The sequence below is a fragment of the Xiphophorus maculatus genome, chromosome 22 (assembly GCF_002775205.1).
Source record: "Xiphophorus maculatus strain JP 163 A chromosome 22, X_maculatus-5.0-male, whole genome shotgun sequence".
In the NCBI taxonomy this organism is placed as follows: Eukaryota; Metazoa; Chordata; class Actinopteri; order Cyprinodontiformes; family Poeciliidae; genus Xiphophorus; species Xiphophorus maculatus.
This window is the reverse complement of record NC_036464.1, coordinates 5,049,008-5,073,837: the sequence shown is the minus strand read 5'-3', so window position 1 is coordinate 5,073,837 and position 24,830 is coordinate 5,049,008. Positions and strand designations below refer to the sequence as shown.

The following is a 24,830-nucleotide window of genomic DNA, read 5'->3' as shown; positions in this document are numbered from 1 at the left end:
CTGATTTACTTTCAGTAAAGAGCCTGACTGTGTCTTTATTTAATTTTTTTCAGTTTTCTGATAACGGCCTGGTCCAGTTTCAGTCGTTGGCTGAGAACGAACAATACCTGCTCCCGTCTCCCTCTGCTGACGGTTTCCCTGACGACGTGAAAGTGCCATTATTGGCTGTCTTTTGGGATGATGGTGACCTCACCAAAGGCAACGGGAAGCTGCACTATCAGGTCAGATGAAAACAAAGACCAACGCGCTGAAAAATATGTTTTTTTAAATTGGGTTTAATTTAAACCAATCAATCTTACTTAACCTTTGCAATAATTGCATCGTTGTTGTTTGATTCTTTTAGGAATATTCAGAACTGGATGCATCGGATGTTTACTCCCAGATGGTTTTCAAACGCACAGCAGATGAAGTGACAAAGTTTGAGGGTTTGAAACAGAGGCCTTCGTTTTCCCCCACCTGGATCATGAAGATCACTTGGGAAAACGTGATGCCCGTCTCCTTTCAGAAGGTCAACCTGTCAGAGGTCAGGTCACCTTTAAAACCCTGACACAGAAACAATTAGTACAAACATAAAATATATTAAGTTCCTCACTAAATATGCAACTCTGATCACTGGAATAAATAAATTCTAGCGTATTGAGCATTTAAACTGTGTTTTTTATATGACCTGCCTGTATTTTGATTCATAAAGATGTGAAGGATCAGTGAGTGTTATTGTTTGGTTGTCCTACTTTAAATGTTGTTGTGCAATGTGAGATTTTTAAGGCGAGTCAATGAATAGGTCGTGGTTTCTGTACAGATTTCCGGTTTGGTATCTGGTGCCACCTGGTGGTGTCTTAGTGGGATTTGATTTTGCCATTCGTCTTATTTTTTGCATCATGTCTGTGGAGATAGAAAAAAAGAAGTAAAGTTTTGCCAAAAAATATTCTCAAAAAAAGAACATTTCTGAGCTTTGAAAGTCCAGGATTTGCTTGAAAAACACAGACATTTTTAGAATAATCTCAGAAATCTTTTAGAGAAAAATCCAAATATTTCTGAGCTGCAAAAGCAACAAAATTACTAGAAAAAAACCCCAAAGACTGAGATTAATCTCAGAAACATTCTAGAAAAAAAAAACATGGGCATTTCTGAGTTTGAAAAGATTGAAATCTTCAACTTTTTCACATTTTTGAAACTTAAAAATGTCAAATTTTTTTCTAGAAAATTTCTAATATAAATTTCTGAATTTTTACTTGCAAATTTTCGACTTTTGAAACTCAGAAATTTCCAAAAAAATTTTTTGTAGAAAATTTCTGAAACAAATTTCAAGTTTTTTGTTGCACATTTTTGAGCTTTCAAACTCAAAAATTTCCATTTTTTTTCCAAAAATAAAAATCCTGAGATTAATCTCAAAATGTTTTAGTTTTTTTCCAGCAAATGTTTGACTTTTGAAGCTCAGAAATGTTTTGTAGAAAATTTCTAGTTTTTTTGGTGGAAATTTACTCCTGTTTTTTTCCCCCTATCTTCAGTGACTCCTGTGCAGTGAAGTCTTACCTGTTCTATCGCAGTTATTCCTTGTATTTGATCCAATTTAAAGAGTTGCTAACCTTTGTAGCATTTGGTGAGTTTAAATGGTTTTCCTTTGCAGACCAACACCTTCCAGTGTATCTTGACAACAGATGGAGTGCGTTCCTTCGCCCTTCTGCGATTTGGGCAGATGAAATGGGGACCTGGGCTGAGGAAGCATCACGATGCTCTGATCGGCTACACAGACGGAAAAACCACGTTCAAGGAGACCACCAAACCTCCAGGGAACCTCTTTGGGCGCGCAGGCAGATATAGACCTAATGAAGTTATAGGAACACTGGGGAATCTCGGCCAGCTGATATATGATTTAACTGGACCATTAGGGTCGAATGCAGATGCTGGAATCAAATGCCAGGCCTGGTCGAAGGAAGAGCCGGACCCGACCGTGTGGATGTTGGGGCTGCCCTCCTGTCCCTGCACCCAGATGCAGGCACAGGAGGACCAGGCGCTCCTGCTGGACCTCTCCAACCCGGGTGAGACAGTCCAGAAGTGGTGGGCGGGCACCTCTGGGCAGGTCTTTAAGTCGCTCCTGTCCAACCAGTATGGCGCCGGGAAGAGGTGTGTGTACGAGCAGGAAGGTGCCCTGCTGGCGGGGTACAATGACCGCTACTTCTACGGACACAGCACTCAGAAACACATCGGTAAGACCCTCAAGTGGTTGGTTTCCCTGGAAACAGTGGAGTACAGATAATGGGTGGTTTGTTGTTCCACTGGTAAATTTCTCCATAAAGTAAAATAATATTTCATTGCAGGAACATAATTAAACACAGAGAAATTTAACCTATAATTTTGCGCATTCATTCAGTGGGGAAAAATCCAACGTTAATTGGAATCTTTTATGCAAATTTCACTTCCATTTGAGTTTCTACTGCTAGAAACAAACCCACCCAGCAGTTTTCTGTGAATAAGTTCATGTTTTTTGGTGTCTGGAAAACGAACTCTTCCAAAAACCTTCTGATTATTAAGTCACAATTGGCAGGCGCTGCCCCGTTACCTAGCAAGCAGAGCCCAGCCGAGCCCCATTAATTAGCAACCCGAGTAGTCAGTCACCTGGTTTTAATGCTGCACAATGGCTGCTGGAAAAGACAAGTGTTTTGTTGTTGACATACCATCCAGAAATCACTTGTTGTATTCTTGTTGCTTGTGCAGGAGGCTCCACTGATGCTATTCAAAGTTTGAGTTTGGGGGCGTGGCCAGCAGCAGCTTATTTGGATTTAAAGTGACAATACGCCCTAAAACAGCTAAAAGCAGAACTGAGCAGACTGAAATCTCATTATCTAAGGATGATTTGGGGCAAAAACTGTAATGAACATGTTTCATATAGACCATACAAAACATTTGTTTTTGCTTCCCTCAAGGCTGATTTTCTCTCTGCTGTTTAGAGATAAACTTAGTCAAAGAGTTTTATGGTGTTTTCTTACTGCAAGAGTTGACTTTAGATTTGGAGAGCTCTGTAAAAAAAACAAAAAACAACAGAATATATTGTTGTATGGTTAAAATCTCCAATGCTTTAATACCCAGACATCTCGTTGGATCGTCCAGCTAAAACTGAGCATCTATAAGAGACATAATTTCACCAAATGTTTCCTTGCAGACGGGGATCTCCTCCCATTTCAGTGGTGTTGCATCGACTCTCCCCAGTGCCATCTCTACCTCAGAAAGAGACCTTTGGATCGCTGTCAAGGTTATGTCTCCAGCATTCGCAGCAACTCCAGTGGGGCAGCGCAGGGCACCGGTGAGGAATCCCCAGAAAAAAGTTTAAAACGAGCAAATTATCTGGATTTTAGTCTTACTTTAAAAGTGAAAAACAATATTTCCCTACAGCGTTGGTGTACGGCAGTCTGCATTTCATCACCTTCGATGGGGCAGAGTACTCGTTTAGGGCCCTGGGGGAGTTTGTGATATTACGTCTCTCATCCGCAAGCGGCTCTAATATCTTCACCCTACAAGGACAGATTGAAAAGCTGCAGACAGTCGCAAGAGAGATCATTGATGTCCCAGTGGTGGTGCGCATGGCTGCCTTCCACCAAGGCATCGGCAAGGTCAGGATGCAACGACGGCAACGCTCACCGTTTGGAAAAGTCATGTTGACCTCTGAGAATAATCCTTTTAACTCAGATTAAATCAGATTATTCAAACGTATTGGAGCACAGGCAAAGTTTTATGTGTTTCATTGGGATGTTATATGATAGACCAAAACAAAGTAGTGCATAATTGAAAAGTGAAATAAAAACAATACACGATTTTCACATAATTTGGACTGACAGTTACAGTTTTGTTCAGCCACCAACTTTCACTGAATTTATACCTTTAAACCTGACAAAGTGCTGGTTCTACTGGCAGATTTTTTACTTTCGTCATGTTTTCTCATGTTATAAGTGAAAACATCTGCCAGTTTTCATCAGCATTAAAGAATATTTTACTTAAAACAACCTCCTGTTTCTTGCTGAAATGTTACTTTTAAGTTAGTTTTGTCTTATTTCAAGTGTGCCAAGATATTTACAGTAGGAACTGGACAAAAATACGGTGTACGATTTAAGATTTTCTTGCAGTGTGAGGTAGATTATGAGGTCAGTATCGAGAGTTACAAAAGGAAATACAGTATTCCAGCATTTTTTACCTTTATGCTAGTTTTAGTAAAGCAAAACAAACTTGTACCTGCACCTTTAACTAGTTTTAATCTTTATCTGTTATCAGATTGAGTGGAGATGCTCTGACAAAGAGAGCGGACTGCAGATTTTTGTGGATGATGCTGAATTCTCTGTCAGAATCGGTAAAATGCATCACACACTTTTGATGTGCATGACTAAAATATAATTTACAGATCTTAAGAAGAACATCTCGTGCCTCTACCTGTCCTTCCAGGTGTTGTGTATGAGAACAAGCAGAGCTTTGCGGTGCGCTGTCGCTCGGTGAATCGCTGTGCAGCGGTCTATGCCAGCGGTCTCAGAGTGGTCGTCTGGCGAAGCGAAGGCTACCGTCAGCTGGCGGCCATGGTGGAAGTCCCGGAGAACTTCTACAGACGCACCGTGGGTCTGATGGGGCTCTGGAGCACCAACCGCTCCGATGACTTCCTCATGTCCAACGGGAAGGTCGTCCCCTCCCAGGACCTCAACCCCCCCGAGGAGGAGCAGCTGAAGCTGTTTTACATGTCCTGTAAGTAAAACATGGACTCGGTTTTCTGACAAAGTCTTCCCAGTACAACTCAACCCAAACTTATCTGAAGTTAATTTCCAGTCTGAACTTCAGAAAAGACTTTTTAGGGTCTGATTGCAGTTTTCTGGCAGATCCCTGATTACTGATCTGTAAAAAGCCACACTGCAAAAAAATGTAATCTTATCAAGTATTTTTGGTTTCTGGTGCAAATATCTTGGCAAACTTGAAATAAGACAAAACTTACTTGTAAGTTATTTTTTAGCAAGATATTGGAGCTTGTTTTAAGTAAATAATTCCTTAATATTGATGAAAAAGTTCTAGTTCTTCTGGCAGATTATTTAACTTGTAACAAGACATTTTTCCCATGTCATAAGTTAACTGATTTACTTTAAGAACCATCACTTTTTCATCAATATTAAGAAATTATTGACTTAAGACAAGTCTCTATGTCGTTCTGAAAAGTTACTTGTAAGTTAGTTTTGTTTTATTTCAAGTATACTAGGATATTTGCAGAATCTAGACCAAAACTACTTGGTAAGATTTTGTGTTTTTTCAGTACCTGACCTGCTGATTCTGATTTTGGCCAATGTCAAATTTTTTTGTTTGAAAAGCTGTTAAATAAAGAAAGACAGTTGCTGACAGCTGCGAGCTGACTGAGCGACTGGCGGCGCTTTGGACTTTCCATCCAGAACGATTCACCTAATTCCAGGCGCTGAAGTGTCTCTAATATATTATCAAACTCCTCTAAATGTATTTATTTATTTGTTTATTTCTAGTCATTTTGAACTTATCACTCTTAAGTATATATGTATTTTACAAACTTTGTATTTATTACCTAAGATGGAGTAGCTTTCAACAAATAAGCAATTTCCCCTTGGGGATCAATAAAGTATATTCTATTCTATTTTATTCTAAATAACTTGGTGTTTTTCTTTTTCTTCTTTTTTAATATTTTTAACCAAAGGTTAACTTCAATAGGCACGAGATATTCTCCTGAACTTCAATGCAACCAGAGTATGAATTCAAATAAATAATCATATAAAGTATAATTTATTTACTCAAATAGGATCATAAATTTTTCTGTTTCCCTTTCCTTTATAGAATCATAGTTTGGGATTTTTGTGTGTAAAATATGTGCATAATTGCTTAGAAGGTGATGCAAGCATGAAAGTTTACACAAATGTTGTTCAGCAATCTGGGAAACCATTTTATTGTGGTGATTAACTGTTTACAGTCACATTTTGTAGTAGAGGATGTTTGTTTTACCCCGAACAGTGTTTTAAAAAGGGTTTTTGTTGCTCACCAGCTACGTTTGGTGGGGCTGAGCCACCCCTGTCCTTAAACCCTAGTGACGCCCCTGCTGCTCACATCTCACCCGTTTTCCAGGGGCGGTCCCGAAACCTGAGAACCTGCTGGTCTCTTCGTCTCAAAACGTCCCCCTGGCTTTGAACTCCACCGCGCCGCTGCTGGAACGCCTCAGTCCTGCTGAGCTGGAAACGCAGATGAGAAATTGCAAAAACAGCGTTGAGTGCGTTCAGGACAGCGTGGCGTCCGGCAACGCCTACCTGGGCCAGAAGACTCTGGAGGCCCAGACTCAGTTCAGGAGCCTGGCTCTCCTCTTCGGTACATTTATCTAGCATTTCCAGAACTTGAAGTGCTTCTGTTTCTGCCTGAGCCTAATGCTGTGCGACATGTTTGTGATCCGGCAGGCAACATGCCGCCTGTAGTGACAGAGCCCGCTGTGATACACACAAAGGTCAACTCTCAGGTCAGCGTTCAAATTGTCGCTCAGGACCCAAACGGTGACCCCATCACCTACACATTGCTATTCGCCAGCTCAGAGGCTCATGTTGGCAGGGGTGAGACACACACACACACACACACACACACACACACACACACACACACACACACACACACACACACACACACACACACACACACACACACACACACACACACACACACACACACACACACTCTGCCTCCATCCATCACTGTTAGTGATGGCATCACTGTTGACATTTGTTAGCTGGACGGCGAGGCCACAGTTGAGTCACACAGACGGAGAGCCTCTTCCTGCTATGACAACTGCGATGCGTAATTGGTAGGTGCGTGACTTTCTTCTTCCCTTCCAGTGAACGGCTACCTGACATGGACACCGCGCAGCACTAAGCCTTACCAGCTGGCTGTCAAGGTCAGTGACGGGCAGACGAGCTCCTTGTTCACCCCTGTCCTGCGCGTCTGCAACTGTCTTAACGGAGGAACCTGCCTGTATGACAGCGTGGCTGAGAATCACCTGCAGGGAAAGTTTCAGGTACTGCATTCCTGGATTTAAGCTGTTATTTTTCCTTTTCTTCAAAAGACAAAAGCAAAAGTGTAAATTAAATTTTGAAAGCGGAGGTAGTGGAGTTGCTGACCGTTTGCAGCTATGGCTATGTTTTAATGCTCAATTCCAATTTTTTTGTGAAATCTGATTTGTTTTTGCATCATTGACGATCACAAATTTTGCAGGATGATAAATTGCACCAGACGTTTTTGCGATAAACGATAATGTTGTTGTTTTGACATTTTAGAAGTGACATAAAAGTAATGGCACATTCTCAAAGATCGTTTTGGAAGACATTTAAATATCCAAAATAAACTAAATTAATTATGAAGACTCTGTAAGCAAAATTGTACCATCAGCTAATTTACTTATGTGGTAATACAAATACTTATTTTTTGTTTTTGTATGTCATTGTAATCCTAAAAATGGTTCAGTGACAACCCTGAATATTAAACACTCATCAGAATGATAAAAATCTACTGTTGCCATGGTGATTCCCGCCTTTTTTGTGGCATGGAGGAGCTGAAGCACAGTGGGCGTGTCCCAATTCCGTTGGAGCCCTTCAGCATATGTCCTGTCGCCTAGCAACCAAACACAAGCTCTAGTTAACATGGAGCCTGAAATCTTGCTGAGTTTTCTGTTTTACTTCCTTAATCCTTTTTAATTTATTCAATTATTTGTTTAAATTAAATTAGGCAAAAAGTATATTCAAAAAATGTTTATGAAGATGACATAAACCCAAAAACACAACCAGTGTAAGCTTCTAACATTTTTTTCTTTAGTGAAAGCAAAAATAACCCAGTCAGCCTGCAATCAACCTGTTGTTTGGTGGTTTGTTTATTATTCTGTTTCTTTAGATCCGCCATGTTTCTGTTTTACTTAATTTCAGACCTTAGTTTGTGTCTCTAGTTTGTTTATTTCTTGTGTCTAGTTATGCTTTAGTTTAACTATGCTGCTTATGTCCACTCATTCTTTAGTTTTAGATTTATTTCCCTCGTCCCCTGGTGTTTTTGCTCTGCTCTGGCTCCCTGTGTTCTCCTTTAGTTTTTCTAAGTTCTGATTATCATTTTTTCACTAAAACATTCTTCATCTACAAGCCTCATCAGATAACCTACATCATGGCTGAATCTTGGGATATTTTAGTCTGTGAAGGAATTTAACATTGTAGCAATGACAAAACATCAAATAACATCAAGTGTGTCCATTACTTTTCCAATTGGACACTATATCATTTTGTCTTTGTTGAGAATAACACTAATTTAAGCTTAGAATTGTCACAGTTTCTTAATTTGAGAAAAACCATTCAGTGGTGTAAAAAAGTGTCTATTTTTAAAATTTGTCCTAACTTAATCTTTTCCTTTTTCATCTTTATTTAATTTACAGGTAGTTGGGTGCTTGTGCCCGAAGGGATACAGCGGGATGTTCTGTGGAAACACAACAAACGCATGTCGGGGCAAACCGTGTTTCAGAGGGGTGCAGTGCGATCCAAAGTCCGGCCCTGACCAGTTCAGCTGTGGAGACTGTCCTGGCAACACCGTCTCTAACGGCAAACAGGGATACAAATGCTTTGAATATGGTCTGTAGTACATGATATATCGTTTTTAAATCTCACAACCTGAGACCCAATTCCTGTCCTTACCCTTGTTTCCTGGTGTTCCTCCCCAGACTTGTGTAGCCCTCCTTTCACCTTCCCGTGCCACAAGGATGCAGAGTGCCTATCCACCAAGCTCAGCTACTCCTGCACATGCAAACCTGGCTTCAGTGGAGACGGATACAACTGCACAGGTGCTTAATGTCGACCCAAGTATTTATACTCAGTTTACTCCATCGCTTTACATCTTTGTGGAATAACAGTTGCAGTCTTTTTTGGTAATTTCTCATACGGTTTCCACAGGCTGAACACTGCAAAACACAAAATCTTACCAACTGTTTTTAGTTTATTTTCTATGCTAATATATTATTACACTTGACATAAAGACAAAGCTAACTTACAGCTAGCTTAAATTGGAGTTTGTTTTAAGTCAATAATTCCTAAATATTGATGAAAAGCTATTGGCAGATTATTTTACTTTTAACATTTTTCCATCTTATATCTTTGCTGAAAAGTTATTTGTTAGTTTTGTCTTATTTCCAGTGAACTGAGACATTTTCATAGAAACTGAACTAAAATACTTGGTAAGATTTTGTGTTTTTGCAGTGTAGGTGGGGAGGTTCTGCTATAGCAGTCTGGATTGCAGTGAATTTGAAGAAGCCTCTGACTGAAGACACGCTGTTGTTGTATAACAGTCCCATGGAGAGCATAATTAGAGTTGATTAATGAAAAATCCTTCTTAGAAAGAACTTCTTCTCCACAGAACACCTGCATTTATTCTGAAATTAAATCACACACGGCTGGACTCTATTTATTAATTAATCAACTTCTGAAGGTGATTTGTTTTTATATTTAGGTTGATCAAAGTGAAAGAAACTGACTCTCATTTATTGTGTTTTCTTCTATTTGAGTTGATTTATCACAAAAATCCCTCTAATACTCAAACATTTGCAGTTGTAATTAGGCCTGTCACAATAATCAATAAATCAATTAATCGCATGATAAATTAAAACAAAGTCAATAATTTCCATTGGCATGATTTATCGTTTATCTCTGTTTTTCTCTCTTTGTACCAAAAAGTGGATGATAAAAGTCTTGCCATGTAATGGGTGAATTGTTTGAGTCGTTGTTGGTCTTTGTGTTGCAGATGTGGATGAATGTGCGGAGCTCATGGCCTGTAACAATGCCACGCATGAGTGTGTGAACAAGCACGGATCTTTCGACTGTAAATGCAGATATGAAGACGGATGTGGTACGTACACTGATATTAACGGTAAATTACCAGCAAAAAGGATTTACTGAATAGACAGCATTGATACTTTGAGAGGATCAGAGATTTTTAAAAAAACCCAAAATCAGACCTGAACCTATTGAACGTTGTATTTCTGTTTATGGAACAATCTGTTTGGTTTTGAGTTGTTTTTTCAGGTTTGTTTATTCTGTTTATTTAGTCTCTTTCTTTGATTAGATCAGTCTTGTTTCTGTTTTACTTCAGTTCAGTCCTCCTTAGTCTGTCCATGTTTGTTTCCTGTCTCTTCCTTGTTACTCTAGGTTAGTTATATTTCTTATATCTAGTTATTCTTTAGTGTTAGATTCATTTGCTTGCCCCTTGTGCCACTTTCTCTCTCCTCAGCCTGCAACTCTTTCTTAATCTAATCTAATATGTTCAGTAATCAACCTTTTCATTACATATCCAACTCATTGTCATTTCCTCCTGCTAAATCCAGTTGAATCCTGTTATTTCCCGGCTTGCTTTTGTTCCTGTTTTTGTTCTGCTCTGGCTCCCTCTGTTCCCTGAGGTTTTTGTTGGTTTTTCCATTAAAACGTTCAACATGCTCCCAGGTATTTTCTGCATTTTGGTCCATCCACAAACTCACAATTCATGACACAATCTGTCTAAAGAAACCAAAGAGATCAATTTTTACTTTTAAGAAAATCAAGGAATAATGAAGCATATCGATTCAGTAAAGTGCTGCATCATACAAAGATAATATATTTATATGTGCACATTGCCTGTTTTGTGTTTAACAATATATCTATATGGCTGATTGATTGATTGATGTTTAGTAGCTTCTGGTAAAAGGAATTGACTTTTGAGAAAAATTTGAAACTTTTGAAATTTGGATTTTTAGATTATATAAGATTTTTGTTTTCAAACTACTCATTTTCCATTTTCATTCAAATTTTGTTTGTCAATATATGACAAGAACATTTTAAACTCCAGAATGAAATAAATATTTAATCAGTAGTTTATTACAATTCAAAGAAAATAGCTCACCATCGGAACCGTCTTTGATTTTTGTTTTGTTTTGTTTTTTATGCAGGTAACTCTATGAATCCTCCAGGTTTGGGCTCCTACCAGCAGTTTCACTACTGTAGCTCCATCTGTCTTACAGACATTTGTAAATTTCTCTAAATTTGTATCTGTTCAGGGTACAACATGTTCAATCTGTCCGTGAACTGGACAAATGAGAGAACGACGGGACGCGAACAGGTGTGTGGTTAGGCAGCGCGCTCTGATTTCCCCCCATTGCGTTGATAATTTCTGCTTGATGGCAAAGTGATGGTTTAATGTTTTCCTCAGCTGGATGACATTCTGACCAAAGGTTTCGCAAACAAGTACTACAACATCAGTTTGAAAGATGCATCCAACCCTGGCATGGAAGAGTACCGGCTGAATGTGTCCAGCGACACGCCCCACTGGTACATCCAGGACTACCTGACCAGAGTCAGCGGATACTACGGCATCAACTCCGTGGAAATTGATGGTAAAATACTTCTGTGTAGCTCAAAGCATAGTAAACAATAGAGCAGAACTCGTTAGTAGCTACTTACATTTATTCAATTACATTTGTTAGAGTAGCTTTTTTAAAAAAAATATTTTTAGGAGTAGTTTTACTACTCTGTACATTTTACTTTTACTTGAGTAATTTTATTATGAAGTATTTCTACTCTTACTTGAGTAAAATTTATGGATTTTCTACCCACTGAATGAAAAACAAACATGTTTTAACCAAACATCCACCAGACAGACACACACCTGCAGTTTTTGTTAAAGTTTTAGCAGCTTTTTTATTGAAAGAAATTGATTTAGAAAATATTTATTTTGCCCGATTTTGTTATTTTTAATGATTTTTGTCTATTTGGTCTTTAAAATACAAAAATTTCCTCTTAACCTTATATTTTATGCTTAAGTACTTTTTAAATATTAAATGATTGATAATTTGATCAGTTACTGAGTATTTGAGTAGACTTTTTAGCTCATACTTTTTATTTTTACTTGAGTAGAAATATGGTGAAGTACTGATGCTCCTACTTGAGAATAATTTTGGGGTTTTCTGCCCACCTCTGCACACGTCAAAAAAAACAAACCATAAAGTTGCACAGCAAAAACACAAAACATTAGCAAGTATTTTTGGTCTAGTTTATAGTGAAATGTCTTAGTTTTGTCTTATTTCAACTGTACCGAGGTAGTTGCACTAGAAAATAGGCCAAAATACCTGATAAGATTTTGATTTGCTGCTTCACTTTGATTCTGTAAACAGATTTAGATGAGTGCAAGGCCAACGAGACGGGGTGTGTCTCACCTGCTGTGTGCACCAACACCTACGGAGGCTACCTGTGTGTCTGCAATGGCACAACTGTTGTGGATGGAATCCAGTCCTGTAAAACTCGTGAGTTTACTGGAAAACATACACAGAAATTAAAAAGCAAAGCAAAACCCGATGACATCTGAGTGAAAATATCACTAAAAAGTTTGTTTATTTCAGTAATTCAACTCACATTATCCTGGTAAGCAGAATAATGGAGGAGCATTGTTGTGGTGACGATATGAAGGCGGCGTATCAGAAAGAGTAGGAGCTTCTTAAAGAGACAGAGGCCCAATTTCAAGGCGTCAAATTGAAAAGTCTTTTTTAAGTCATGTTTGATATATGCAGCATTTTTTATAACATCTAAATTAGACAAAGTTCCCTGATTGTGCTATAAAATGGCACTATGTGCCTGGAAAATACACATTAGCTTATCCGCTTAAAAAACATAATAAAAATTTATGCAATGATTCATGCAAAAGGAGCCCTGACCAAGCATTAGGGTGACATTTTTTGTACGTCAACATTTGTATATTAAAACCCTTTTTTTATTGGAGAATTCAGAGGGAGACCAGACAACTTTAGTTTCTTTTAAATCATGTTAGGTTCATTGGTCTACTTTTATTGGCTTATCAAATTTTCCAAGAAACTGAATTCTGTCAGCTGCAAAATCATCAAAGTAAGGATTCTATATAATATGATTATAATAAGAGTTTGAATCTTCAGTGCTGTTATAATTTATTAAGCTGCATTTCTCCGCTTTCATTAACATATTAACTGTATGGTTTTACAATGTAATAACACTTTTCTTTTTCTCTCTCAACCAGACGAGCCATTAACGAAGTCTGAATCAAATGTGGACCTCATTCTGGGTTTGGTTCTGGGAATCGGGATTCCTCTGCTCCTGCTGCTGCTTCTGGCCGTTCTGCTCTGCCTCTGCTGCTGCAAGAAGACTGTTACTGGAGAGTGAGTAGCACTGGCAGGTTGCAGATGTTACAGTTTTTAATTAGGACACAGCATTCAAAGCCGACTGAAAAAAAATGGTTGCTGAGGCGCTTTTAACATAGAAGAGGATTAGGGCCACTGGAAAAAATAATTTCTGAATTTTGACTTTAATATTCTGAGATTAAAAGTTAAGAGTTCTAGAAAAAAAAAAGTCAAAATTCTGAAAAAAATTTTTAATTCTGAGAAATAAGTGAGAATTCAGAGAAAAAAGTCACAATTATTAGGAAAGAAGTAAAAGTCCTGAAAATAAAAGTCAGAATTCTGACATTTTTTTCTCAGTGGCCCTTATCGTCTTGTGAATTTTAATGATCATGCAGATAAAAAAAAAAGGTAAGTTTGACTCCAGTTTATGGGAATCCCAATCTGGAACAATCCCTAATTGTTCTCACTATGCAGACAATAAGAGCAGCACATCAGACTGCAGGCGGTTCAGTTTGTGTTTAGCTGAGTCGCTTCCAAACCTGCATACCGGCAAACATCCTGCAGCCTGATTGGCCTAGAAAGCTGGCAGTAACGGAGCTCTGACTGTCAAGCAACTGGGATATGAAGCCCGGTTTTTGGGTGGGTCAGCAGATCCTCGGGGCGGGGGGAGATGAGGTTCATGCAGAGCGTTAGAGAATAAACTGCCGTAAAGACACACAAATTCACTACTGTATTTCAAGGTACAGTAGTGAAATTGGCCTGGCTAGAAACGGTTCTTCTTCCCAGAAACTAGGAGGCTGTAAATCCCGTCTGCTGCTGCAGCTCCAGCCTCCTCCCGTTTAATTTCTCAGTCGGAGGACAAACTGCCCACTCTAGTACTATATTAAACTAAACACTTCCTACTAACAGCCTTTGTGCGAGTTATGAAACTTTACTTTTATACCACACAAGATTATTTGAGGAGGCATTGCTTGGTAAAACAGAGCAATAAAAAGGATCATGGATGGACGGACGGACGGATGGACGGAAACTGTTTTCTTCCAAGCTGAATAAAATAAAACCACAATTATATATACTTATAAAAATAGCAAAAGCAGAATAATGTACCTGTTTTAGCTTAGTTGGAATGTTTAGCTTAGCTTTAGCTTAGCATGGTGTAGCTTATTTTGACTTCTTACTTTCTTATCTGATTTTATTTGAGTCTGTTCTTTCATTTAGTAACTTTGGTTTTTAGTTAAAGCTGTTATTTTTTTTATCTTAGCTGGATTTTCTATTACATGTTAGCCTGATTATTTCTATTGATTTTAAGTTTAGCTAAGTAGCTAAGTGTAGTTTGTGACAGTAGCCTGGAGAAAATATACCTTATTAGCGTATTTCATTGATTTTCTTTGGTTATAAGTTATTTATTTCACAGTTCGTTTAATTAAACTGCACTTATTTTATCTTAGCTTAATTTAGCTTAGCTTAGCCAATAATTTAGATCAATTTTGAGAATATTTTATTGCCTAACTAACTAAGCTAGCATGTCGTAGCTTAGTTTATAGTAAACTTGTTTTATTATCCTTTTCCTAAGAAAAACTTAGCTTAATTATTTTATCTGGACTTAAATTACCCAAACCTCTCATGTTTTTCTTATAGAGTTTATTTCAGTTTAGCTTTTCTTTCATTTGGTTTGTTTGGTTTACTTTGGTCTATATTGGCTAAACTAACTTAAACAAAGCTCAATGTTAGTTTGCATTAACCTCTAATTGTTGGTGTTGCTTATCAGCATAGCTTGTTATCTCACGTTGCTTTAGTTTAATCTTATCTACATTAATCTTATCATAATTTGTTGTCTTATTTTGTTTATACATGCCTATCTTAAGTTATTGTAGGTTTTAATTGAAATCTTAATGTATAAGTAAACTTTTACGTATAATTGAACACATATTGTCTGTTAATGAGCAGAGGTTGTGATTATTATGAGTATTTTACTTTCTTCAGTTTAAAAACCAGGTTTTTAAACTGAAGAGATTTGATGCATTTAATGCAAAGCCTCTTGTATTTTTTCCAGATGCACATGACATTGTATTTTGTAACGTGTCCTTAGCAGCAAAGTGTGCTGCTGTACGTGTGCAGATGTATGGCATCTGGACCAGGTGCTAGAGGGCCGCAGAGACGCCTAATCCCCCTGATGACTGGCCTCCTTTTTCCGCTTTCACTCAAACACACTCCGAGTCCAACAATACTGTCTGCGGCAGCGTTGTCGGATCACCTTAGATTAGCAGGCAGAAAAATAAAACCCACAGAAACATTCATTTCGTTTTACTTTTAAAAAAAACAAACAAAAAAAAAAAACTAGGGTTCACTCACATTTTCTGAGAAAGCTGTGACTAAACAGCAAAAATCTGATGATGCCTCTGCAACACAATCATTTCACAAGTTGTGTTGTCTTTGTTTTTAGTTTATCGTGGGATGATTAAGCAGCGGTCTGACTGCGCCTCGTTATCCAGAGGGACATTCTGCACATATTTACACAGAGAGGAGTAACAATGCGTTTTAACTGCAAATAAGAAGCATTCAGATGTGAGCTCCATGTTTTTAATCAGCTTTAGCCCCAGATCTCAGTATCTTTCAACTCTCTGGGTATCTAGGCTAGAAGAGGCATGAATATGCATGAGTCACTGTTGCTCATCCGAACATTTCCATAAACCATCATAATAATATTATGTGTTGTATGAGAAACAGCAACAAACACAACCAGGACATTCAAACCACATGGAAATGTAAGACTTATTATTCAAAGGAGCAGACAGTCGACCACAATACAAACAAAACCTTTTTAGCCCAAATTGCAGATATTATTCCCTTAAATTATTCCTGAACACAACGCTGCTACAGTGGCTCAGAGAAAGGTGAATAACATTCTGTGTTTATGTGATTTAAAGGACATTACACCATGATAAATGATTTTAAAATTATTATTTTCCCCTGCACAATTCAACCAACTCATCACAATGCGTTCAGGATACAAATCTAAGACAAAACAAAACAAACAAACAAAAAAACATGCATAAACTTAAGGCAATGCTTATAAAAAGATCATTTTGGTTCAGTTCCAGGTTTCATTCTTCTTGAGTTCCAACCCAACATCAGTTGTAGTTAACCCGAATCACCAGAAATAAATGATGGCGCTACTTTTAGGATTTTCCTGTCATTTAGACTCTTTGATCCTTCAGCTGAACACAGAAACTGTTCAATAGTATCAGTCAGAAGAAGGGTACAAAAAAATGCACACAGCACTGAATAAAACGTTAGTTTTTCTGTAGCTTGACTTGTACTGTGACTTCCAGTCCAGATCAAATTATATATGTCCTCTTTATGATGCTTTTTTTTTAAACTTATGCGACTTCTAGTCCAGGAAATACGGTAAATCCAGTTGACATCCAGGCTTGTCTTTATCCACTGTCACCTGTGGTCATGCTAACTAGCTTTAGCATATGTGGAAGAGTATGTTGTGGTGAACTAGCTGTAGCTTAGCAGAAAGCAGGAGGGGTAGAAGGAGAGGGGATGAGCAGCGCCACAATCAGGGGTGATTGACAGCGCTAAGATTCGCCTCTTGACTCTGTTTCTAGGTACCACTGGGAGAAGACAGAAGAGCTGCAAACTGTGATAACATAGTGACAGTTTCAACAAAAAATATTTTTTATACAAGTTACTGCTGCTTTTAAGCTAAAATTGAATAAAAAGATGCTTCAAACATTATTTTCCACATATATTTACACTTACTAAACTAGATTATTATAGTGTTTTTTTTTTGTGTGTGTTTTTTACATCTTTCACCATTTGTAATTTAGCTAAATTGACCAGAATATGTGCCACATTAAAGGTGGAAAAGGTTTATAAATCTTTTTTTTGAGATCCACTGCAGGCGGTAAAGTTTACTCCTGGTTCCTCTTCTCTTGCAGCCTCCCCCACCTGATGCCAGACTACATCCAGCAGCAGTACAACCCCCCACCCTTCAACTACGCCGACCCGGCCCTGCAGTACATGAGTCACTGCAGCCCTCGGGTCTTAGACAACGTCATGCCCCGGCAGCGGCCAAGATAGCGGCACCAACGGCTTAATAACGGCAACACAAGCACTTTCTCTGACATATTACCAGATAATAACGCTGGGGGTGAATGTTATTTATATTTACTTGAACATCCAGTTAAATCTGCAAAGCTGAATTATTTTCATTTTCTGATCAACGGTTTTCAATTTGTCTGACCCAGCAGAAGCCGCCGATGTCTTGGCAAGAAGTGTTGATTAAAAGTAAAACACTGCAGTGCTTTTTATCTTCCAGTTAGCGGCTAGCCAGCAGTAGCATTTGTCAGAGTATCAGGTGTCAGATTCACATAGGATATATGATTTTAATCTACTGAGATCATTATTCCAATACACCAGTCCATAAAAAGGTGCTACCGTTTTCTGTAAACCATTCATACAACGTTGAGTTTCAAACTCTTGAGTTATTGTTTGTAGCTAAAATGCATCCTAGTTCATTTTCTAAATCAGTGTCAGCTGGAAGCTGCACTGCAAGTAAAAAAACATGTAAATATCTTGTAAAATATTAATAAAAAATTTTCCATTCAAGAAAATGTAACTGTGGAAATCATTTCAAGAACAAACTGCTGATACAGCGTTGAATTAATGCTGAATATTAATGCTAGGAGAAAAGTTTCTTCCTGGAAGCTGATGAGCAGCAAAGAGCTTACGCTAAATATTTATCCTTTCAGCCTTAATTAATAATCTTCAAATCATCAAGGCAAACGTAAATAAGTTTGTTCACATTAAATATAAAAGTGATAAATCTTAAAAACTATTTAAATCCAAGATGTTTTGAGGCCTATTGAACATAAAACTAGCTTATTTATTTTATGCAAAACTTGCACACAAATGTGAAGGTATTCTTAGTTTATGCATGAATTATGCATACCACCACAGTGACCTTCATAATTATTGATATCCTCCTTGTAAATATGTATAAAAGTCTTAAAATAAATGTGTCTTTTATTGCAGCAGTATAATCTAAAAATGTAATAAAAATCCAATCGATTATCTGGCGTCAACAGTTTGTACATCTCCTCTTCAGTTGACGCCACTTTTTTGTTTTGTTTTTGTTTTGCTAGGTTTCAGACTTTAGATTGTCATGGAAGAATGTTGATTTGGTCTCAGGTAATAAATTGTTTCAGTGTGGATTTGATGTCTTGGACATTTTGGCTGAAAGACCCATGAAAAACCCATTTTCATCTTTTCCTGGTTGTTTTTATATTGAAAACATCTTGGTAATTACAAAAACAATTCATCATGACATACCTTAGGAAAATAAGCAGTTCCACAGCATCACAGATACTCCACTGTACTTTAACGTAAGTAAGAACTGGAGTTGAAGATCCTTGGTAGAGAGTATTTCTGGCCAAAAAGATCAATCTAATCCTAAAATCCTAGTTGTTTAGAACTGACTTTAATAATAACTGGAAAATCGATCAACAATTGGGCATTTGACGAAACATAATGTTGCTTGTTTCATGTGCTGTATTGTTTTTATGGTGTAAAGCAACTTTGAACTGCCTTGTTGCTTAAATACGCTCTACAAATAAACTTTACTTGACTACAGGACTATGTCAGCTAGTATACTAGCTTGATCAGAATATTTGATTTAAAATGTTCGGAAGGACTTATTTGTGACAATAGCTGCAAATGTTAAACTGCTTGCGATGTACAGATTTTGTTTGGACTGAGAACGTATTACTAGTTGCCATAAATGGATTTTTAAAAAATCCTCAACACCACTCTTTTCAGGTCTGCTCCAGCTCCCTGCAGTTCCATGTCTGGTCAGCAGGTGTCACCGTTGAGTCGCTCTGTAGCTCTCTTGAGGAAGATCAATTAGACTTGTTTATGAGTGGAGTTTCAGCAGAGACGCAGCAGTCTCGCAGCCTCCGGCCCCACGAGCAAGCGCACACATCTAACGAGGCACCTGCTCTCTCTGCAGCCTTGATCTGAAGTGGCCACAGCATGCGGCGAGCCTGCTGACCCCTGCAGAATGAGATCATCCGAGAGGGGCGCGGGGAGCGCGGCGGCCCTGCAGGTCCCTGCCTCTGCAGAGACAGACGCTCCGGCTGAGGTCAAGGACTGGAGAGCTGGATCTATCTTTTCTTTACTGTTGCTTACTAAATTGTGCATTTTGCACACAAGTAGCATGACCCTTCCTGTATTTCTGTTGCTGTAGTTAAAGTCACAGCATGTAGCTTTTAAACAAAAAATATATATTTTTTAGAAAATTGTTACAATTGTCACCATGTCATGACAGATAGACAGTTAATTTGTGCTACTATTGACATCTGAAAAAAGTACAGCTCTCAACCTAAAAACAACCAATCAAAGTCAGGAGGAGGGTCTTAGCGCTGTCAATCAACCTCGGGAGATGTGCTAATGGTGGAGAAACAACAAACAGATAATCTGGAAAAAAATCGAGCTTCTCTGCCTTCTCCCAGTGCTAACTAGAAACAACCCATCAGAGCCAGAAGGAGGGTTTTGGCGCTGTCAATCATGCCTGTGTGTGAATGATCCATTACGATACAGCTTCTTGTCCTAAATGCTAAAGCTAGTTAGCATGTCCACCGATGACAGCAGATAGATGTTCCTTTCTGTAATGCACTGCAAAAACACAAAATCTTATTTAGAAATTACGATCTAGTTTCTAGTACAAATACCTTAGTATACTTGAAAAAAGACAAAACTAACTTACAAGTAACTTTTCAGCAAGATATTGAAGCTTGTTTTAAGTCAATAATTCCTTAATATTAATGAAAAAGTACTAGTTCCATTGGGAGTTTATTTCACTTGTAACGTTATAAGTTAAATAATTTGCCAATTGAACTAATAATTTTTCATCAATATTTAGAAATGATTGACTTAAAACAAGCTCCTTTATCTTGCTAAAAAGTTAATTGTAAGTTAGTTTTGTCTTTTTTCAAGTATACTAAGATATTTGCACTAGAAACTCGACCAAAAATTCTCGAGATTTTGTGTTTTTGTAGTGAGGTGAGTTGTTTCTCCACCATTAGCACATTTAGCAGCATGCTTTCAAGCTAAACATCTGCTGCCATTGGTGGACATGCTAACTAGCCTTAGCATTCAGGACAGGCTCTGTTGACAGAGTGAAGCTGTATCATAACAGAGAGATCATGCGTTGTCAGTCATGCAGGAACAGACATGATTGACGGCGTTAAGACCCGCCTCCTCGCTCTGATTGGTTGTTTCTAGTTAGCACTGGGAGCTCGATTTTTTCCACAGATTAAATGTTTCATTCGACATAATGACAATCTCTACAAATACATTTTTGTAAAAGTTACATACTGTGACTTTAAGGAGTGTTTGTGTAAATGAGAAAGTTTCTGGTGACACCTGTGAGTCCTTTGGTGTTCGGCGAGGATGAAATCACCGTCAGATTTCTGGAAGCTTCCTAGAAGCAGCTGAAGGCTGCAGTGTTTGAACTCCTGCTCCTCTCTGACTGCAGCAGACAAGCTGGAGGCAAGCCAATGAGGGGAAGGGAGAGCAGGCAAGAAGGACAGCGTTGGATAGTTGGAGAGAGCGACAAGAGGAGAGAGAGAGAGAGAGAGGGAGAGGTGAAAAGAGGGAAAACAAAGCAACAGCAGGGACTCTTGTTTGTTTTTTCAGACAGAAACAATAGAGACACGTGCAGGTTTAGCAACACTTGATGACTTTCTGGCAGACCCAGCAAACAGAAACACATTTGTTAGACAGGAATGCTCAGCAGTGTATCCATTTCGTCATAACATGATTGAAAGGGGCTGGGAACTGAAGCAGACGAAAATCCTCTTATCTGATTTAAAGCCATTAATCTTTTCTTAATTTTGGAATTCAAGTTATTTTCTCAGGGACAGGTAGGCCAGCCATATCCTGCTGTTGGACTCTGTATATGGCTAATGGTCTTATTGCACGCTGTAAAAAAAGCCTTCCTGCTGACTGGGTACGGTTTGCTGCAGGTCATAAAGTTTTTCCATTGGCCAGGAAGTAATGCTGCTTGTTTTGAACTCCTGTCATTATCTGGTCAGAGGTTGAGTGAGGAAATAAGTACTAAAACACTGTTTTCTTGCTACACACAACCTAATCTGCACATAAGCACAAACATTCAGTTGTGAAATAAATTGGAACGCCACAGGGAATGACTGTTGAACATGTTTACAAACATGTTTCAAGTCATAGTCCACACAAGTCCGAACTGGAAGTGATACCCGCAATCTAAGTAGGCAAGAACTCCGCAGTGCATCCATGGGTTCAACACCAACAAAAATAAAATATGTAGAAACTCTTGACCAAAGTGTGTTAGAAAAATACATAAACAAAATGGCTGCTGTATGAGAAGGAAACATGTCAGAAAAGCAGCCTCCGATTATTCATTGTTGTCATAACAACTCCATGGCAACCGCCTGCCAAGATGGCTGTCAGTTAGAAAGTTCACGGAAGTGTGAAGTCACATGAAAACTATGTATATTTTAGATATGAAGAAAACTTCAAGACATCCATTACATCAAATCGGTCAGTTTGAAAACAACTGTTTTGGGAAACAAGATTCCCAAAATCTCTGAGGATTTTGGGAATCTTTTATCCATGTTCATCCTTAGCTGTTTTCACTGTAGCTGGATTCAAGCTGTGTGGCTGCCTGGGCTAAGACTCTGCCACTGTCCTGCACCTTTGGATGCATCCCTTCCCCAACACACCTGAGCCAGGTGAATGGTTAATGACCAGGTCTTTGCAAAACTTGCTAACATGCCAAGGAGGTAATCCAGCCTTTTAGTTCAGGTGTGTTAGAGCAGGAATGCATCCAAAAAGTTGATGGAGAGTGAAACTCAAAGACTAGATTTGACTTTCTCTGAAGAAAAAAGAGATTTTTCCTTGGCATTTTTTTAGATTCTCCATCCATCCAACCTCCCATCAGTTGTAGCAGCATGATGCTTCCACCACCAAACTTCACTGTTGGTATATTGTTTTATGGTTAGTGTGCAGTGCAATTTTTATCCCATGCTTGGGTTATATTCTCTCAGTATTTAATTGGTTCATCCAAATGTTCTTTTCCTCCAGGGCTTTAAACATGTTCAAACATGCTTTTCCTTCAGCAGTGGAGTCTTGTGCAATGAGAGCCATTGTGTTGGTTCGACTGTGATGACTCAATGTTTTCATGGAAGAAACTATTCCAGGTATCTGCGAGGGAAGAATTTCAGAAAATTTGAAACACATGTTACTGATTGGTTTATGTTGAAATAATGCTATTTTTTGCCTTCTAAATCAGTGTTTAAAAATAAATCTGTAATTAATTATCATTGTTGTAGCTAATATTTATATTTTGTCTTCCTTTCTTGTTCACTGTCATTACACTTTACTCCAGACTTTACATTTAAAGAGCACGTTGTTTTGATTTCTTGCTCAGCAGGGATTATCTTGGTTCATCTCACTACCCTGTTTAGAAACGTATTTACTGGAAAAAGCAATGACGTGTTCAATACCTATTTTTATGTGGATGAGCACAGCTCCTCCCCCTCAGATCAATCAAACACGCCCTGGAAAGCAAACACATGCAGGGCTCCATGTGCGCTTTGAAACAATGCAAAGGTCTTTTCACTTCTAGCCTGACATGCCCAGGGAAACAGGCAGCAGCCATTGTTTCCCGTGAAAACCAATCCCCTCACCAGGCAGGTACATTACAAACCCTTCATTCATTAGTAACGCAGACTCTGTATTTCAGTTACACAGGCAAACATCTTCTCATATTTGTCACCAGGACTTAATCTCCCTAGGCAAACACAAACCTTTGCGTTTTTGTTGTGTTTTTGCTTGTAATCTGCTTTATTTCCATCTGAAATCGTGGATTAGCATCACAACATCCATATTCTCTTCCAGGCTGCAGAAAATTACCAAACCTTTTAATTTCCTGTGAAGGAAACAATGCCAGTTATGGGAATTATTCCTTCCCACTGTGGCCATGTGCTTGCTAAGAAGGAGGAATTGCTCAATGCAGGCATTTCGGCTTACTTACACTGCAAAAACACAAAAGTTTACCAAGTAATTGGTAAATCTATTACAGTACACTTGAAATAAGACAAAACTAATTTATAAATTAGGGATTGCAGAGGCGTATTAGCTTATGCTATAATCTGGTGTAAATGTCAACATAAATGGTGACATTTATGCTTAAGTTGTACATTGTCCCTTTAAAAAAAGTTTATTACAATTAGATAATTTTTCATCAAGATAAAGGATCTTGTTTTAAGTCAATAATTCCTTAATATTGATCAAATATGCAGATAATTGCACTTATAACGTGGGAAAAATGTCTTATTATGAGTGAAATAATCTGCCAATGGAACTAGTAATTTCTCATCAATATAAAGGAATTGTTGACTGTAAATAATCTCCTATATCTTGCTGAAAAGTTACTTGTAAGTTAGTTTACTCTTATTTCAAGTGTACTAAAATATTTGCACTAGAAACTAAACCAAACATATTTGGTAAAATGTTGTGTTACTGTTTATATTTTGAGTTTGACTGCATTTCATAATAACTGGGACTGAATTGGAACACAACTGAATCTGAATCTGGTTATGTGGTTGGTTTGATTTTATCAGAAATTTCTGCCTTCAGATAATATTTTTTTTGTGAATTGGCACTGGATAGAAGAAAACGAAATTAAAAGTGGAAATTCAGAAAGTAACTTCAACCTTGTCTCAGCTAAACTAAAGTGACCTTTGAACCCTGCGGCACAGAAATTAAAAGTGGCGATTATAAATGCGGTCTGGGCTGGGCGCCGCCTGATAGGCATGTGTGACGTGGGACAGCTAATATTCACAGAGCTGATAAGGAGGAAATATGGCAGTAATAGATTCAGCAGAGGTGAACACGAATCAATGCAAGAATAAATTATCACATTGGCATAAAAATTACACCCAACATTAAGTAATACAAATACTACAACGTAATAAATGCTGTACTGGATGTTACATCATACATATTGGGTTTGAGTTTTATTGACAATTATGTAATGACTCATAGGCTTCCCTTTGGACCAATTTGTATTTACCTTGATGGTAAAACACCCTCTTCCAAATTCAAAGATGTAACAATTAAAAAAAAAAAAAAAAAAGAAATCCGGATCTAAAAATATCTCAATCTTTAGTACAAAGTTTCTGCTTTTATTTGGTTGACTGGGGGAATTTAATTGCACTTGATTAAACGACTGAAGTTTGGTTTTCAGGAGAATGTAAATTTGAGTTCAGCTTCTATGGACCACAAATTTGGAACAAACTTCCAGAAAACTGCAAAACAGCTGAAACACTGAATTCCTTTCATTAAAGACTAAAACCCCACTTGTTTAGAGTTGATTTGGAACCATAGTTAAACATTGACCAATATATTTGATGTTGACACTTGACAAATGTAATGTTTATTGGTTTACTGTGTGGTGTCTTCCATGATTTTGTATGTTTGGGTTTTTATGATGTTTGAACTGCTTTGTTACTAAAATGCAAGGCAATCAAATAAACTCGATTGGTTGAGTTAATACAATATCAAAATTAACCAATTGGGAACATCAATATGGAAAAGGATATAAGACAATTTTCACCTGTTT

General features: G+C 38.0%; 1 protein-coding gene across 1 annotated transcript in view; it reads left to right on the top strand.

The window, feature by feature from the left end:
* Positions 1 to 17,727, top strand: part of LOC102217900 (mucin-like protein) — a 28,763-nt gene extending 11,036 nt beyond the window's left edge. Inside the window, exons 6-24 of the mRNA XM_023327814.1 lie at positions 54 to 221; positions 344 to 523; positions 1,628 to 2,207; positions 3,161 to 3,301; positions 3,391 to 3,608; positions 4,264 to 4,339; positions 4,432 to 4,722; positions 6,109 to 6,345; positions 6,432 to 6,581; positions 6,861 to 7,039; positions 8,435 to 8,627; positions 8,717 to 8,836; positions 9,790 to 9,915; positions 10,967 to 10,987; positions 11,075 to 11,136; positions 11,227 to 11,410; positions 12,188 to 12,316; positions 13,060 to 13,198; positions 17,107 to 17,727. Of these exons, the coding sequence (XP_023183582.1) occupies positions 54 to 221; positions 344 to 523; positions 1,628 to 2,207; positions 3,161 to 3,301; positions 3,391 to 3,608; positions 4,264 to 4,339; positions 4,432 to 4,722; positions 6,109 to 6,345; positions 6,432 to 6,581; positions 6,861 to 7,039; positions 8,435 to 8,627; positions 8,717 to 8,836; positions 9,790 to 9,915; positions 10,967 to 10,987; positions 11,075 to 11,136; positions 11,227 to 11,410; positions 12,188 to 12,316; positions 13,060 to 13,198; positions 17,107 to 17,248 (3,336 nt within the window). The 3' untranslated portion in view covers positions 17,249 to 17,727. The remainder of the gene's footprint in view (positions 1 to 53; positions 222 to 343; positions 524 to 1,627; positions 2,208 to 3,160; positions 3,302 to 3,390; positions 3,609 to 4,263; positions 4,340 to 4,431; positions 4,723 to 6,108; positions 6,346 to 6,431; positions 6,582 to 6,860; positions 7,040 to 8,434; positions 8,628 to 8,716; positions 8,837 to 9,789; positions 9,916 to 10,966; positions 10,988 to 11,074; positions 11,137 to 11,226; positions 11,411 to 12,187; positions 12,317 to 13,059; positions 13,199 to 17,106) is intronic.
* The last annotated feature ends 7,103 nt before the right edge of the window (positions 17,728 to 24,830 follow it).